We start from the raw sequence: 18653 nt of genomic DNA, 5'->3' as shown, positions 1-18653 counted from the left end.
AAATTAAAAGACAGTACAGGCTTGGATTGTATGTGCAAATGTCTGCTATCTAGAGGCAGCTATCAGAAAACAGTGCCACCTAGAGAAAATGGGGAGTCTATTGGAAAAGTGAGTAATCCACTACCTGGTAAAGTCACAGATCAGGAAATGGATGAATTTCCTGTAATATAGTCTTACTAAAAATACAGTAATACTAAATATTACTGAATTTAATCCCAGGCACTTGTTAGTATAAGAATGATGCTGATAAACTAATGGCATATTTGGAAGACTACCCAGAGTCACCTTATATTTCTTGTTCTGAAGCTGATTCAGTAGATCGCATGATACTGATACTATCCTGCAGCGTAAACATTAAACACGTGGAGAGATTTCCATAGATATCAGTGCCATAAAACTGAGGAAGGTATTAGCATACAGAAACCCAGAAAATGGTGGGTTCAGACTTTGACAAGATCATTTACAAATGTTCAGGCAGCGTATCACAATGTAAGCTGATCCCAAAAGTGCAAAAATCAGGATGCTGAACTGAGCATTTCAAATAAAAAAAAAAACTCCCCAAAGAAAAAAACCCAAACCAAAACGAACTCAAACCAACCAACAAAAAAAACCCATACCAAATCTTGTGGGTTTTGGCCACATTCTCATTCTAGAATTCCTCGCAAGTTAAGTGTGAAAATTTAAGGTAAAAACATTAAGCCTTCTATGCTGAATGTGTGAGATATTTACACTTAAAAACTTCATCTGTCCCTTTTTCCCCACTGTCAGAGTCATCTCTGATTCACCTCTCCTTGCATTTCATGTACCCTCCTCACCCATGGTTTCTCTTCCACTGCTCCAAACCCAGCTCTCCATCTCTCCCTGTTTCACACTGCTATGAAACTTACATCGCTCAGCTCTAATACAATTTTGTATCCTTTTTCTGACTATTTGTAGAAGTTACAGGAATACTTTTACCTTTGCCAATTCCTGCTGCTGTAGCATGGAGTCAGCTATTACTGCTGAGGTAACGGAAGTGCAAGGAGACTCTCCTGTGGGCTCTCTCCCATGCAGGGGCAAAGGACCTCTTCTCCTAGTCCCTTGTAGTGGATATTGGAACTGCAGACCTCAAACAAAATTCTAAGCAAGTCTTCATTTTTTATTGGAAAATTCAAAGTACTAGAAAATAAAGTTTTCCATGTCTGTGGAAAAGGTGGAAGCACCTGAGATACAGGGTGGAATTTTATCTTAGGAATGAGAGCAAAAGGCTTTTGAGCTTACTGCTTCCTATAGGGCCTTCAGTCTGAGTTACCTACATCTCAGGTGCACAGCCCCACTGTCTGTCCATGTGTCCTGGTATGTTGGTATCTAGTTGCTTACAGATTGTGGCAAAATAGCTCACATGGAAGATTATGAGAAGGTTGTACTTAATCTTTGGTATGTTGTGCATGCCAAAAACTGCATCTTGTTGAGCCTATCTTGCTTGATAGGTATACTATCATAAGCATCCGTGACATCAGCCCTTCTTGTGACATCCATGATGTAGTTGTGAGAACTGCTGGGTCTAGGATCAGGACAGAAAAAATAAAGCAGCCGTAATCTCACCGGCTAGCCAGTGGCCTAGCAATTCAGTTTCACTTGGTTTAGATAACATGGGATCTGCACAGTTAAAAATCCTGCATTGTGATAACTACTTCACAGAACCATTGAATATTCTGAGTTGGAAGGGACCCACAAGGATCATGAAGTCCAACTCCTGGCCCTGCACAGAACCATCCCCAAGAATCACATGTGCCTGAGAGCATTGTCCAAACACTTCTTGAACTCTGCCAGGCTTGGTGCTGTGACCACTTCCCTGGGGAGCCTGTTCCAGTGCCCAACCACTTCACCCTCTGGGTGAAGAACCTTTCCCTAATATCTACCTAAACCTCCCCTGACACAACTTCGGGCCATTCCCTCGGGCCCTGTCACTGGTCACCACAGAGAAGAGATCAGTGTCTGCCCCTCCTCTTCCCCTCACAAGGAAGTTGTAAATTGTGATGAGATCTCCGCTCAGTCTCCTCCAGGCTGAACAGACTAAGTGACCTCATCCGCTTCTCATACGGCTTCCCCTCAAGGCCCTTCACCATCTTTGTTGCCCTCCTTTGGACACTCTCTAAGAGCTTAATATCTTTCTTATATTGTGGTGCCCAAAACTGCACACCAGGTGAGGTCGCACCAGTGCAGAGTAGAGCGGGACAATCCCCTCCCTTGACCAGCTGTCCACGCTTTGCCTGATGCCCCCCAGGTCCAAAGGACACTTACCTGATTTTTATACCAGAAGTCCAACAGGGTTTCAATACTGGTTCCCTTAAAGCTTATGATGAAGGGAAGTTGTGGTAGAGATTTGGCCAATAGGTTCCCATCCTGAGGTAGCTAAATTTTCAGTGACTTCTGGCAAATCACGGCCTTGGCTTCAATAGTTTGTTTTCAGGTTTTGAACATAAGTTCACTGTTCATGCTCCTATAAATTTGTGATGGCAGTATCTAGAAGTGCAACCATGTGAGTATCTGATCAGACCTGATCTGCTCTACTCAGAAGTAAAATCTTACGTCAGTAAATCACTGTGGTTTTAATGCTATGAGACAGCAAATAAAGTGGGAACATGTTTAGTTCAAAGTAGTATCTGCACTCCAGTTGACAGTGTCAATCTTGCTTTCTCAATTACATTCTGGAAGAAATGCTGCTTTGTGGCTACTGAGACAGTCAACATGCTTTCAAAGCATGCTTTTTTTTAAAAAAACAAAGAACCATTTATTTATTTGCTGATAAATATTTATCTACTGATCGCTCTAACAACATCTATTAACCTGCTAAGAAAAAAAGACTGATGTTCTTTTATGGAAGCCATATGGATAACCCTTTGTAGAGGCTTGTCGAGTACTTCAGAATGCACTTGCTAAGCAATAAGCAAGAATTTGACGTAATTTATGATCTGCAGTGATTACCGTTCCTGAACTCCCTTTGTGCTGCTACATACCGTACAATTTCCACTTTCTGAATCCAAAAGTCAAAGTGTAGCGTGGCCTGTGTTGAGAAATAAAATGATTTTGGCATCAACTCTCTACCTTCAGTTTCTAACTTTCATGGAACTGGGAGGCTAAAGAAATCCTATCTCCTTTTCTTTAAGGCCATCTTCAGTTTAGAATAATTGATTATGCAAATAATAGAATCATGAAAGTTGGAAATGACATCCAAGATCATTGAGTCCAACCTTTGACCAAACACCATCATGTCAACTAAACCACAGCACTAAGTGCCATGTCCAGTAATTTCTTGAACACTTCCAGACATGGTGACTCCACCACCTCCCTGGGAAGCCTGTTTCAATGTTTAACCCTTTCAGTGAAATAATTCTTCCTGATATCCAGCCTGAACTTCCCCTGGCGCAACTTGAGGTCATTTCCTCTTGTCCTGTCGCTAGCTACCTGGGAGAAGAGACTGAACCGCACCTTGCTACAGCCTCCTTTCAGGTAGTTGTAGAGAACAATGCATTTAATGTCCCACGTTAAACAATCTGACTATGTTTTCTGAGGAGTATTTCCTAGGTCACCGAATCCTGGCCCTCCTGAGAAACTGTATGTAAAGTTCTTCTTGTAAGTTGAGCATGCTCCTGTGTTATAAATAATGAAGTTCAGATGAACAAGATCCTTTTCCGTCTCTTTAAGCTGAATTCTAAATTCACTTACTGAAAGTTCATATCCAGTTGTTCTGCACTAATGTCATCCGTTGCACTCCATGGTTGTCCATTTTTGCTCCACAGCACCGTCTTCTCTAAAGCACTGACAGAGAGTTGTTAACCTTTTTCAGCCCCATTTCTGCTAGCCTAAACAGACCTGTCTTTGGTGGGCTCCTCCTGTGAGACTCTTCCTTTTCCTTGGCACTCCAGTTCTTCTTTGCACCTCTTCCAGACTGAACTGTTACTGAATATGGATAACGAAAACTGTGTGCAATGTTCCAATTTCCATTCATTTTCTCTATATAAGATATGCTTAACCTCAGGGGAACTGAGTGATGCTGCTTTGAAACAGACAGAATCTAGACTTCCAGTTAGTTATAAACTATAGCAATCTTTAACGTTGGCTGTAAACTGCCAGTAAAAGAAGTTCTACCAAGAAATGAAAGAGATAATATTTTATGTATTATAACGATACCATGTGTTCCATCAGTGTGTGAAGATCGCTGAACGTTTTCCTTTTTTTTAATCAGTCTTCTGGCAAAGGCTCCTTTGCTTGCCCTGGGTCTAGCAGAGCTGCTCTTTCTCTCTCTTGGCAAGTTCCTCCGGGACCAGTTTCTCTCTGCGGTGGCTCACCCCGCACAAGGGCGTCCTCACGTATTTCCTGCAGAAGCACAAAAAACCGCACAGGTTTGCCACTGCTTGCAGCCGACAGAGCGCTCTCCCTGAGGGCGGGGGGGACCCGGCAGGGCGGCCGCAGGCCGAGGTCACCCCAGCAAAGCCGCACAGGGCCCAGCCCCAGGGGGCTCCAGCGGCCCGCGCCGTTTCCCCGCCTGCCCGCGCGGGCGCGGCCCCGCCGCACGCACCGCCCGGGGCGGCCCCGCCGGCGACACCCCCGCGGCTCCCTCCACAGCACCCCCTCAGCGCGGCTCCAGCTTCGCCAGCCTTTTTTTAAGAGGAGGGGAGAGAGGGCGCGGGGGACGCAGCGCAGGCTGGACGAGAAATGCCAATTCCCCGGTCCGTGGAGCAGTGACTGCTGCGAGGGAGAGCCCGGGGCCTCCGGCAGCACAGTGATTAGTGCATAGACTAATTAGTCCATAAACAACCTCCTTCAAGCCTGGCTGAGTTGCAGCGTGCTCTTTAGAAAAAAATTCTCTTGTAATCTGGAAAATTCAATTACAGGATGACACTAAGCTGTTCACATGTTAATTACTTCCACTGTCAAAAAAAGGATATAGAAGCATAGCATAGTTCATATTGAAAAACACCTCCAAAATCGAGTCCAACTGTTAACTTAGCACCACCATCTTCACTATGAAATCATGTCCCCAATTACCAGATCTAGATAACTTTTGAACACTTCCAGGAATTCCACCACTTCCCAGGGCAGCCTGTTCCAATGCCTTACCACCCTTTCAGTAAAGAAATTTTTCCTAACAACCAATCTAAACCACCTTTGGTGCAACTTGAGACCGTTTCTTCTTGGCCCTGTCGCTTGTTCCTTGGGGCAAGAAACTGCCCCCACCTGGCTACGACCTCCTCTCAGGTAGTTGTAGAGAACAGTAAGGTATCCCCTGAACTTCCTTTTCTCCAGGCTAAACAACCCCAGCTCCCTCAGCTGCTCCTCGTATGACTTTCCAGACTCTTCACCAGCTCTGTTACCCTTCTCTGGACATGCTCTGGCACCTCAATGTCTTTCTTGTACTGGAGGGCTCAGAACTGGACACAGGATTCAAGGTGCAATAGCCTGCTGGCAGCCTGTCAGCAGGGAGAGAGTGAAGGAGTCTGCATTGCCCCATCAGGTGTGTGGATGAACCCGGGAATGATGCCTTGCCTGTACAAGTATGCCACCAGCTGTGGTGAGGTCTGACTCTCTGTCACCCCAAGCCATCAGCCTTGCAAAAATCTTGTCCATAATTTTTCCCCATTACTTCTTTATCCTTTTAATCATTATGCTGATAACTTCTCTGATTAGTCCAAGAAAGCAAGTAGCTTCTGTAGAACAGCTTTTTGAACATATCGGGAGAGTGCTGCATTTTAAAAAACAGTGCTACTTAAACGTTTTCTATAATTTTTAATGGCAAAAAAACAACTGAAAAGAATGGGGGCAGTAGCAAATTGATAGTAAAAATTGATGGTTAATTTATAGTCAAAGACACCTGCATTTAGAGATTATAAGCAAACAGCATGCATATCAGCAGCCCATGTCCTAGTTACAAGGGCTGGGACCAGTTTATTGCTACGTGGGTATAACCAAAACTGTGTATTCTATACCCTCTATGTAATTTCTGATGGACTCTTAATAAATGGGTTGTTTGCAGCAGCTGCCCAGGGCACACCTGACGCCTCAGGCTACAAGCTGGGTGTTAAAGAAACCCTTTGAGGTAGGGGAGTGTTCTTCTGTTTTCACACCAATGACTGAGCTGCGATAACTCCCCTCCGGAAAGACATTCACACCTTCACACCCAGCCTGAGGGGTCATCTCTGCTAATGGGTCACAATAGACGGGCATAACAGGCAGCTGCAGTACCTACACCATCAAAGATTCCAAAAATCTTCCATGACTCACAGAGTTAAATCACCCGTTGTGAAACTCCCCATCTTCGGGGACGTACTGGGCATTCCCACCTGAACTTGAGCATATATAAACTTCAGGTTTTGAGACTTCTGGTACCACTTGTCAGATTGAGAGGAGGACCAAAACTTCAACAGGACTGTGACCATTATTTCAACAGGACTGTGAATAGCATCCAGACCAACAGGTTTTTCTTTCCTTTTACTTAGCACCCAGTGGGGCCACATGGTGCTCAGCACAGGGGCTAATGAACAGTGTTGGGGTTATGTATCACTGGGTTATGTATCTGTCTTTGGGGGTTAAAACCAGTTTTTCCTGTATCGTTGTACTTATTGTAATCTTTTTAGTAAATTGTAACTCTGATTCTCGAGTTGGATTCATTTCTCCCGCTGGTTTGTTCTTAAACCAGCGCAGTTGAATGTATGTAATTTCAAGGGCCACTCTATTTCTGAGGGATAAGAACAGACAGGTGAGTCAAAAGACACAAAACCAGTTAGAATGGGTCTTATTAAAGGAACAGACACATGACATTTGCATCACCAGCACTCTCTCCCTCTCATTGCTCTTCTACCCTTTTTATGTGGTGAGCTGGGGACACAATACTTGTGCTGAAAGAACCTTTTTTGTATATAAGCTTGTAGAGTCTACAGAGCCATGGCACTCAGTATATGCACCAAAAAATGTCCATCTAGAAGAGTTATCAAAACTCTCATGGAAGTATTTGAGATAGGGTGCCTCTCCTTCCCTTTTTCTGCATTCAAGCCAAGACACACAGCCTTAAATGCAAGATCATGTTGCCGTCCTCTCCAGGAATGCCAGACAGCAGAAGTGCTGGGAAGTCAGGTCTGGCTGCAGGTGTTCCTCACAGGGGTGCTGGAAACCACCATCCCTTTAGGGCCAGTCCTTCAGCTGCAACAAAATGTTTGCTTGGCTGCTGAGATCAATATGTGCAACCTCAAGCCCTGAGAAAATCTGATTTTTCCTTAACCCCCCCTGCCCCCCAGTTTCCTTTTTCTTCTTTTAGCATGTGGCATTGAAAGGGTTTGTCCCTCTGGCACCTGAGGAATGAGGTCACATGCTTGGTACTAAACGGTCACATGCTTGGTACTTACTGTTTAGCTAGTTCCGTGGATATTTGCTCCAAAGAGCATCCTTTTGTCTCTGGTATAAACACAATAACAAAAGCCAGGGACGCTAGGCTCATTATTGTGTAAATGAAGCACACCCAGGACAAGCCAATGAGCTCTACAAAGGAAGAAAACATGTCTTTTTAAATTTTCTAATATTGCATTTTTTGTTTCTCTTGCTGTATTTTATAGTATACAGCCCCTAATGCACAGAAGTTAGAAAGAAGCTAGGCTGTAATTCTTAGCTCACATAGCTCGAAAAAGAAGAGTGGCTTTGCTTTTTCTTATACTCCTTATGAAAGAAAATTGATAAGCCCATATTGATTCACTTAGCATGAACCTGTTGATTTATTTTGCTTGCTGTCACTCTGGATAAAAACAGTGAGTAGCCATTGCTACTGGCTTGTGCCAAGGCAGTGCAGATCACAAGGGCCTTGAATTTTTGCCTTTGTATGGTTTTGGTCCACATTCTTTCATGAAGCAAATCTAAGCATGTTTTACACTGTTAACAGTTGTCTCCAGTTAATCCTCCCCACCTGTCAGTTCCCAGCATTTCCACTGCAAGTCATGGGTCCTGTGCCAGAAAGTGATCCAAGAACTCCTAAGGAGGCCATCCAAGAACTAGCTGTTTTCTGAGCCTACAGTCCAGGGGCAGGTAGGTCCTCAGGCTGAGGGATGAACTCTGTAGCCCCTAGAAAGTAAAGCACATGCAAACCCAACAGGCTGCTACAGCCGCCTGTACCCTGCTAGAAGAAAGCCGGACCACTGAGACATTTGTCAGTTTTGTCATGGGCTAAAAGTTGCAGCTGAAGCTTCTAATCCAGCTGGTTTCTTCTGCATCATATACCTAGGTGTAGGTGCTGCTGGCCACTGTGACCTCCACGTGTATTCATCTGACAGTAGAATTTCCAATTCTGCCTTTCTGTTGTAGAATAAGAATGTACTTACACTTTCATAAATCCAGATTAGACCCAGCTAAGCCAATAGAGTTACTGGAGCTTTACAGTCATTGAAATTGAGACCAGGATAACAGCGAGGTGTGCACTAACAAGTAACGCTCCATGACAAGAGGGGACCTTCAGGTGAAACCGCTGATGCTGAACACCTGAGGTCTGTGCTGTCTGGTTTTGGAGATGTTTCCTTAGGAATAACTCTAATCTGGTCCAAGTATTGGCAGCTGGAGTGCATTCACTACACATTTTCTTGTTTGGTTTTGTCCAAAAGCCTGTGCAGTTCAGGAGTGCAATTCTGTGATGCAAACTGAAGTGCAGTGAGTGGGGACAACTGGATGGTTTCCTTCTGAAGAAGACCGTTGATCTAACTAAAGTGCTAGTGTGGACACCTGACATATTTTTCCTAGTTTTAATCAAGAAAGTACTCAGGATGGGGGTTTTTATTATTGTTATTATTATTTCTCTCTCTCTTTATTTTTTTTTTTAAGAAAAGAAAACACAAATGTGAAACCCCATTTTAGACACAGATAACACTCATTTTCAAATCTGTCTCAAAAATATCTAACAGGGTGAAAACCACCTTGACTTTTTGTGGGTTGATTGTCTGCCTCTGGTGGAGAGTAATGTAGAGTTAAAGGAAATTCTGGACTTTCTACTCCCTTATATATTTTGATTTTCAGCACACATTTTCCTCAGAATAAGACTGAAAACTAAGATTTTCAAAACTTTATGTATAATATAAAATTAGAAAAAAATTGCTAATCAATAAATTTCAGCATCAGCATTTAACCTTTTCCTTTGATTACTGTCACATTAGAAGCTACTATATGGTAGTCTACTTTCTCACATTAAAATGTGAAATATTTTTCTTCACAAAGACAATTCTTTCCTAAAGAAAGTTTTCTCAGCCAGCACATTCCTGTGAAAAGGAATGAATTAAATGGGAATGTCTTTAAAAACGTCTGATCAGAAAAGCTGTGGTCTGATCTAGAGCAGAACTTCCATTGACTTTGGGAGATGCAGGACTAAATCCTAAATATTATGTGTTTTCAACCTACTAAGGCAATGGTGTTTTGAAGAGCTAGATTTCACAGCCTGTGGAGTTGATGTGCAAGGTGGTCTGATAGCCAGCACTGTGAGGCTGAAATTACTAGCAAAAATGTAGACAGATGTGGTGGAAATGGTGAGGTTACACCAACACCTAAACAGAGATCTTGGCTCCTGGGGCATCACAGCGGCAATTTTAGCAATGTTGTTTGTATAGGAAATATTTATTTTGCTCACTAAGAGAATATAAACTTGGAAGGACACAGAGAAATCTTACCAGTTACAGTCAAAAATGTCAAGGAGATGAGGAGATTTATACCCCAGTTCATGCTAGATGTCAAAGCCATGGCCCGTCCTCTGATCCCACCAGGGAAAATTTCACTCAGGACCAGCCAGGACACTGAAATAGAAGGAAAAAAATTTGTTGTCCTTGAAAGGATGGCTTTCCTTGCTGTAAATCTAGGTAGTCAATGAATTCAGGTGAGGCAACCTGAAACAATAAAGTTATTTTCAGGGGGTTAGGTTTGTGAGGGCCCATGCTCTGCAGGCAGCATGTGCAGCAGTCAGCAGCACCCCAGGTCATCACCCCTTCATCCCTGCCTGGTGGGTGCCTGAGCCAAGGACGGGTGGCACTGGACTGGGAAAGTGAGCTCCGACTGCACATCTGTGTATGAAAGGGAATTCTGACTAAATAACTCTTGACATAACACTAATGGAAGTGGGGCAGCAAACTAAAATAATCTTCAGCCTCAGAGCGGCACTGTGTGTTTATGCCACCTTATAAATCAAGCTGCCACACTGAAGTATGTTTGCTATTCCAGCTCTCTGCTCCATATAAATGAGATTGCTAAGGTATAAATGAAGAGAGAGGGACTGATTTTTGACTGCTTCTTATCACACCACACCACAGGTGATGTAAATGCTGGTGTTGCTAGCTCACAAAAGCAAATTCAGATGTGAAGAGCTGGCTGTGTAACCACTTGATAGCAAGAGCAATTAGAAAAAAAAAAAGGACAAAAAAAAAGACACCACATATTTGTACCATTTCTGATTATTGGAAGACAAACAAAGAAAACCTCACAAACAAACCCAAACCCTAACCAAAAACCGCTTCCTTTTGTTGATAAGCAAGATGCATTAACAAGAGGTTGCTGTGTGGAGAGGTTGAGGGTTAGCAGATGACCTGCACAAGAGCAGAGAGGTACACCACACATGGATGAACTGTGGCTTCAGACCCTTGGACATGGCCATTATAAAAACAACAATTCATCTGTGCTGTTGTTTCTGCAAAATGACAGATGAGAGTTTACTCAGGACACTTGAACTGGGCAGTCTTAAAGATATATTTTAAAAATAGGCTCCTGTACATGCAAGTGTGTTTCATGCTGCCCTATCCCTTTGGATGCTTGTAGAGTTCCTCTGTGACAGTACTGGTAAAGGTAGAAAAGAAAAAGGTGATCCAGAAGGAGACTAGAAAGGACTAGCGAAAAGGGGGAAAAAACCCTAAGCCTTGAATCAACTGAGTAGATTTGAGCAAACGCTAGATTTCTTTGTACCAGAGATTTGAATTCAAAAATGTTTTGTGGACCTGGCCCAGATTTTTATGTTTTTTAGGGAAAAATATAAAAAGCTTCGCTCCCACAGTGGGAGTGACCCAGAAGAGTAATGATTTTATTCTGGAGAATCAAGACCATTCTGCTTAAAGGCCTAACACTGTTGGGCATAGTCAAGTGGCACACAGCCATAACACAGCCTTCAAGTCTAACAGCAGGCGGATTTTTTTCTTTTTTTTTTCTGACTTGGATCACATCAAAGTTTAATACACTTGCTGCTGACAAAACAAACATTGCTCTGAAGAAATGCCCTCAGTCTGTTCTGTAGTGTGTCTACAGATGAGGAAGGAGCAAAGAAGAAGCAAACTGACTTCTCAAGCAGGTGGTTTTTCCCTGCCAAGCCAGCTAGCCCTGTACCTGAGCAAATTCATGGGTATATCATGATTGTATTTTGCCCCTCCTCAGCATCAGGGCTGTTGAAACCAGTATTGTTAGTCACATCTGATACAACATGTCACGACAGGGAGTGCTACCTGAAAAGCAAAGCAGTAAGTGAGAGGCAAAGGAGCCCTTCTGAGAGGTGCGTGCACAGCTGCTGAAGTTTGTCCCCACAGGGCGGCCTGGCAGCCAGCAGCCAACTCAGCTGGAAAAATTATTATACACTGAAAACTGGCAAAGGGGATATTTACAGTCACATTAGAATTAAAATAAACATTGAAAGAATTCAAGCCCACTTTCTGCAGGGCATAAACCAACCTCCAGGAATAAAGCAGCATTGTGGGCACTGGGGGATGGCTCATGCCACAGCTGAAATGCGTGACAGTGCAGCAGTTCCAATACCATGCAGTTCCCCAAGGACAGATTGGCCCTTTCAGGCTAACTATAATTTGTCTGGAAGTTTGAAACATGTTGGTTTTCTGTTAAGAAACTAAAATACTTGAGGATCTGCATCAGGCACAATAGTGGTTAGCTGCTTTTATTGCAACCAGTTACTTAGTTCAGGCAGATCCCACCAGACTGTTCTTCACGTCTGCTACTGGCAGCTACATCCGCTGGCTCTGACCTCCGTTTAGCTGGCAAGGAGTGGATAGGCTTATTCCTCACGGAGAAAGAGCAGTTGTAGAAATCCGACACTACAGTCTGTTTATTCCTTTCACCAAGCTGAGGCAGCATTAACGATCCATTCTTTGCTTTTAGCACCTCTGTGAGATTGTGTTTACTGTTTGTACCTTTGCCAAAAAGCAGCAGCTGCTGTAGGTATGGCAGGGATGTGACTTTCTCGGGGGGGAGCCAGCAACTAGGTTCAGGCTCCCATTCATAATGACTGCTGCTACCTTCTGTGTTGTGTGCACACAACACTGAAAAAATTTAACCTGCACGCTCCCGAAGTCACTGCCAAGTCAACTGTGTGCTTTGCCTTCACCAGCCTAAGTAGTGGCATTCTACAGGGGAAATCAGCCTATCCTTGAAAAGAGGATCCAAATACTACCCCCCACCCTCCATCTGCTGTGTAATCTAACAGTATTTCAAAAGGATGCTGTGATAGCAACCACATTGCACACACAATAGTTTTCAGTGTTTGCTCCAGCCACTCTTGCCTGATGTTAGTGGATCAGATGGGAAAAGAGCTGGTGCTCTCCAGTTCAGATGTGGATAAGAGAGATGGCTACGGGCTAGACAGCAGGAGTCTCTATGCTAGATTCCACAACTGCAGGGTTTGTTGCTGCGGGTAGTAACTCACCTTTACTGACCTGCAGTGTGCTGTATGTTGACAGCAGTTAAGAAAAATTGTGCAGTTTAATGGTCCTTTATTATGGTACAATCCAGAAAAAACCCACCTACTGCAAATGCAGACAAAAATACTGTATTGGATCAGAAAGCTTAACTGTTTCATTAAATATCACAAAAACTAGATGCCCTGACATTCCTTGCCCAAGTGGGAAGAGCAGAGGATTCAGGTATACAAACAGCCCCTTGACCAGGATGGTGACATTCACCTCTAAACAAAGTCACAGGGGCTGTAAAGGTAGGGAACAGAATAATAATGGAATATTTCTGCTACTTCCATTAAGGCTGAATAAATTGCATAATGAAACACAGTGCTGGGAGTACATTTTAGACACCAGAGATGATGGCTTCTTTTAGCACTTTGCCTGATACTTAATGAGAGAAAAAGTCAAATCATGCTTCAGTGCTAAGCAGGAGTAGTTGAACTGTAGTAGCAACTGCGACCAAGATGCTCTGCTACATTGGTTATAACATTTTAAATTCAGTAGTCTTGAAGAAATGGAAAACCAAGAGCCCACCATATTTTGTTTCAAAAGGAGAACAATATTAGCATAAGCTTGCTTTCTATAAAGATCAGGGTAAATTCAGTGGTGCTATGGAGACTGTTTAAATTACCTGGTTAAGGCTTAAAATACACATATAACCAAATAAATGTGAAATAGCTCAGCACAGATAAAGTACTGAATGAAGAAAACTATTGGAAAAAGGAATGTGCCTTTCCTAAAGGCGTACACTGTGTTTAAACAAAGAAAACACAGTATGATTGCTGAAACATTACTAGCAGTACCATCATCAAGCATCTGAGTGTTTTGAGAGTGTGCTATCTGAGAGGATGAGAGGACAGGGACAGAGGAGGTGGCATGCCAACACTGAAAAAAACATTCCATTACGATGCAGGAAGGGGTCACCCTGGTACTCTGTACCAAGCTGTTGGCTGGAGGTAGGATAAAGGTAACTAATCTCAGCTGGAAAGGGGGATATGCACAGTGTCTTTAAGAAGAGTTGAGAAAAACCATGTCTCTCTGAAAGAGTTAAGGCATGGGGTTAGAACTGAATGAGCCACTGTGCTTTTCAGTCTCAAAGAGCTTTAGAGAAGTGTTGTGGGATATAAAAGAAGCTATTCCTATGGATCAATAACTGTTTGTTACAGGAAACAAAGGACATGACCAGTTTTCAAAGTGGAAGAAAATTACTGTATTTCCAGATGTCTCAAGAAAGGGAGGTGAATGTATGTGCAAAACTTACCAATGGTACAAAATCATTTGGGGTAATAAAAATTAAGGATCATAAATAATTGCAAAAGGATCTCAAAATATTGAGTACTTTGAAAAGCGACCCATAAAATTCCTTATCAACACACACAAAGTAACACGCAGGGAGAAAACCAGACAGCAGTACACACACCAGCTGTGCTTGGGACAGAAGTGTTAAAACCTCCATGGTCAGCTCAGGGACAGTATCAGCTCTGCAAGTCAGAGGTCATGGCTGCAAAGGTTTGGCAGTTATTAGGAAGGCAATGAAAGTGCCATTGAGCATGCTGTGCCTGTATTTGTCACGTTACATGCCAATTTGGTCAACTCAGAACTAGATGAGCCATGGAGAAATGTGTGTAATGGACTCTGCAAAGAGCAGTTAAACAGGTGAGGACTCTTCAGCTTAGAAAATGTACGGCAAAGGGGAACAGAGTTGCAGTGGAGATGAAGACTGGTTTTAGTCACATTTTTAAAGATACAAGCCAAGAGAATCCAAGTGAAATTACCAAGGACAGCAGTTAGGTGAGACAGGAGGATATGCTTTTACAGACAATGTATATTTCAACTATGGAACTCACTTTCACAAGATGCTTCATATGTGAAAAATATTGGTGAGTTAAATCATTAAATGCTGTTTGTCTAAACATTATTTCTCTGTATGTGTGAAAAAAGATCCATCAAGAACTATTGTTTACCATAACAAAAATAAATCCTCAACATTTTTCTTGAAGTTTGGAGACCTATCGATAGGTTGAAGGACACACTCTTCATGTTGCATGGGCCTTTTCTTCTATATTGTCCTTCAGTATCTGCTACTGGGTATTGTTTGAGTGGTCTTTTTGTTTGAGCCAATGTGGCCAACTGAATGGGCTTTATACCTGGGCCATAAGCAAAGAGATGTCTCAAACTCTCATGTAATATCTCTCTTATTTCCTTTCTTTACAGATATGCAGTAAATGAAAATAAAAAAAAAATTAAAAAATTAAGAGACATCAGAGAAGCAGAAAAATCTGAGAATATCTGAGAAATACCACGATTTTGAGGGTGCTCAATATTGAAGTGAAAGAATGAAAAATGTCCTTGTTTTGACCTTTTTCCTGCCAGGAGGCAGAGGCAAATTGGTAGCTGCTCAGCAGCTCTCATTAATGAAATATTAGATTTCCTTGGTATTCAATTGCTGCTTAGCATTTTTTCTTTCCTATACCTGTATTGTGTGATCAAATTCTTTATGGTGAGATTTAGAAAATGGTCATTGCAATACATGAAAGAATTCAAGTTCCTGGGGTATAAACTCTGGAAAGAGATTATGTGGATTTACAGCTTAGGAGGGAAGTAGGCACAATATGTAAGACTTTGAAAGGGAGGACTGGGTTGTTAACAACCTGAGGTCCAAGGGAAGATAAGGAAGGGATTATCCCACCAAGTGATGCAGACAGACCATCTAAGAACACTGGGGAAGGATGCAAGCAAGCCACTGTGAAGCTGCCATGACAGGAAAGAAGTCTTGGCTAATGACTGGCTTTGCCAAGACTAGATTTTTTTTTCCAGGCTTGTGAAACCCCACAGGTATTTCATTTGCCTGGTTTCTGTTTCCATTGGGTATTAACAGAAATAGCCAGGTGGCCAACCACTTCCCACTAAAGGTCAGCTTCAGACCTAGTTGGCCTTGATTTCAAAGGGCATGTTGCAAGGGATGGCACAAGCCTTCACAGTGTGCATGGCGATGAGGTGTTTTCCCATACGGGCTTGCAGCACTGGGACAGAGCTGGGATTTGGGAGGGACACACCTGCTGCTGTCATGCACCAGCACTGTCCCAGCATGGCTCCCAGCACCCACACAATGCAACTCTGGCAAAAGCTTTTGCAGCAATTCCAATGAAAGAAATCTAGGGGGCTGGCAAAAGTGAGGGTTGCTTAGACTGGGAAGAAGAGAGTGTGGGAGGGAGTTTGTCCTTTTCTAAAGCAGATAAAGGAGGTATGACACAACAAAGGTGGACTGGAACTCTGCCCAAGATTTTGTGCAAAGGGCGAAAACAGATGATCGTGACTGGCATTAAAAATCTATGATTTTGCTTAATGAGAGCTGTCTTTCTCTCCAGCTTTGCCCCATGATATGAGACTGAAATGGCTGCTCAAAATTAATAACTGGCAAATATAGACCGAATGAGCAGCCGTATTGCTTTGGAGAGCATGTAAGCTGCCAGCGGAGTGCCAGCCTGACAGTCATACCCTGTGTGCACACATTAAAAGGAGTGGAATTGCTTTATTGCTTGAGAGAGAGAGAGGAGTAGGAGAAGCCTCAGCTAATCTCATGCCTTCGGCTGCATCCTGGCAAAGGCAATAAATATGTTCATTAATTCTATGGCTTCCAAGGTGCTTCTCCATTTTCATCTTGACAGAATAGCCACAAACATGAAGAGCTTTCTTAGAGACAGTGATTCCCATCTGAAGGATTACCAGACAAGTAGTGATAGATATATAAGGATCTAGAAATGGTAGAATTCTCTTAGTTAATGTGATCTGTAGCCAATCTTGCCCCCAAAAAAATGCTCAGCAGCAAATCTATCAGTAGGATTGTCCTGGTTTCAGCTGGGAGAGAGGCCATTTTCTTCTCAGTAGCTGGTACAGTGCTGTGTTTTCAATTCAGTATGAGAATAATGTTGATAACAGACTGATGTTTAGTTGTTGCTAAGTAGTGCTTATTCTAAATCAAGGATTTTTCAGTTTCCCATGCTAGGTTTCCCATTCCCAGTGAGCAGGTGCACAAGAAGCTGGGAGGGAGCATGGCCAGGACAGTTGACAGGAACTGGCCAAAAGGATATTCCATACCATACAGCGTCATGCCCAGTATATAAATTCGGTGGAGCCAGCCAGGAGCCACTGATCACTGCTCAGGAACAGACTGGCCATTGGTCAGTGGGCGGTGAGCAATTGTATAGTGCATCACTTGGTTCTCTTGGATTTTATTCCTCTCTCTCTTGCTCGCTCCCCTTTTCATTACAATTATCAGTATTGATAATATTATCATCAGAATTATTTTTATATATTCTCTGTTTCAATTATTAAGCTGTTCTTATGTCAACCCATAAGGTTTATCTTTTTTTCCAATTCTCCTCCCTGCTGGGTAAGGGGCAGGGGAAGGAGTGAGAAAGCAGCTGTGTGATATTTAGTTGCAGCTGGGGTTAAAAAAGGATGCACTCTAGCTTTACTGTAGGCAGATATGTAATAGTCTGTACCTCTTTTCAGGTACCCTAATAAAAGTTTTTTTCAACCAATGTAGGAAATGACAATTCTGTTTGCAACTGGATATTAACAGCCACTGTCCCTCTCTCTCTTTCATCCTTTGTTATGTAGACTCTCAAATTCTCCCATCAAGGCAGAACAACTTGTAGAGCAGCAAAAGAAAAAAAGAGAGAAAAAAGGAAAATTTTAGACAAGCTTTCAAGGGAGAATGTGCTTATTATAATAAATCACCTACTGCCATCCAAAAAAAAGGCCTTTTAATTAAAACCTGAACTATGTATTCCCGTTTGTAGGTGTTTATTTGTTCAAAATATTGAATCAAGGATAATCCTTTGAGGCATTTGCAGAGGAATGACTGCAGAAGCCAGAGGCTCTAATTCATGAGGAAATTGTACATGAATTAGTTTGACTTATCACATATTTCACTTCTAAAAAGTATGCAGAGGAGAAATTACCCAGTTGGGTGGGGTAAATTAACCTGTTTTTCCAGTATCCAAGGGCTAATATTGGTCCTTGATGGGTTGCACAGCTGAAAAAACTGTTGGGACACAGCAGTTGGGAGCAATTGAGGCCTTTGCTCTTGCAGAACAGAGATTTGTGTGCATGCTTCACAAAAATCCTGGTAGATAGGATAAGCAACCTTTTACAATAGTGACTTATTTAGTGAGAGGCCTGCAGTGATCCAGTCTTTTTAAGTTCCTCACTGGAAATTGCTGCTCAGGCTTTGCTTTTGTTGCTGCCAGAGTAACGCAGGAGGAAGGTGTGAAGGCTCTGTGTTCAACCACCACAAAGTGTCTTTTACTTCTCCTTCTTTCATAAGAGTTTTCTGCAATTACGGTTGATTTTCAAAGGGAACCAGAAGCTGGGTGCCTTCCTGTGTTCCCTTTCCCTTTGAGAAAATCTTCCTGGCTTTCCTCCCAGAGCTCAATGTGACACAGAAACTCAGATGCCATGGGAGAAACAGTCTCCTGACTTCATGCACTGACTTACCATGCTCTCTGTGCTTTGGCTGCCAGTCTCACCTTCCTCAGCGGTGCCAGTAAGTTATGTGATTGATTGCACATTTTTACCTTTATGGCATAATTATTTTCTCATACTTTATAATACATGTTTTAGTTTCATGAACTTTACAAGTGAAATAAGATACTGACTTCACACTTAAGTCCTACTGCTGGTTTTAGTTTTTGCACAAAACTGACCCAAGATCAGTTTGCCTCTAAAAAATTTCTCCCCAGCCCTTTCTCCCAAAGGAAATTGGATTTTATGAAGCTTGAAATATGACCTGGAAACTTTTTCACAGATTTCAGTGTCACAATGATCTTCTTCCCCAGAACATGGTTAAGGAAACAAATGTAAAATCTTTCACTGTCTTGTATATGATTATCAAAGAACCCTATTATTTACTGAATGCTTTAATTC

General features: G+C 42.6%; 1 protein-coding gene and 1 long non-coding RNA gene across 2 annotated transcripts in view; one reads left to right on the top strand and one right to left on the bottom strand.

Moving 5' to 3' along the window:
- Nucleotides 1–3414: 3414 nt before the first annotated feature.
- Nucleotides 3415–18653, bottom strand: part of SLC2A12 (solute carrier family 2 member 12) — a 35052-nt gene continuing 19813 nt past the window's right edge. Inside the window, exons 3-5 of the mRNA XM_027690636.1 lie at nucleotides 9675–9797; nucleotides 7383–7515; nucleotides 3415–4359 (exon numbers count right to left, since the gene is read on the bottom strand). Of these exons, the coding sequence (XP_027546437.1) occupies nucleotides 4263–4359; nucleotides 7383–7515; nucleotides 9675–9797 (353 nt within the window). The 3' untranslated portion in view covers nucleotides 3415–4262. The remainder of the gene's footprint in view (nucleotides 4360–7382; nucleotides 7516–9674; nucleotides 9798–18653) is intronic.
- Nucleotides 6261–13971, top strand: LOC113971090. Its single transcript, XR_003535433.1, has 3 exons — nucleotides 6261–6457; nucleotides 7941–8052; nucleotides 13889–13971. It is a non-coding gene; the product is annotated as an uncharacterized LOC113971090 (long non-coding RNA).

The sequence above is a fragment of the Neopelma chrysocephalum genome, unplaced genomic scaffold (assembly GCF_003984885.1).
Source record: "Neopelma chrysocephalum unplaced genomic scaffold, ASM398488v2 Primary Assembly neopelma1_23, whole genome shotgun sequence".
Classification (NCBI taxonomy): domain Eukaryota; kingdom Metazoa; phylum Chordata; class Aves; order Passeriformes; family Pipridae; genus Neopelma; species Neopelma chrysocephalum.
The sequence above is the reverse complement of the archived record's forward strand: the minus strand, read 5'-3'. Positions and strand labels throughout refer to the sequence as shown.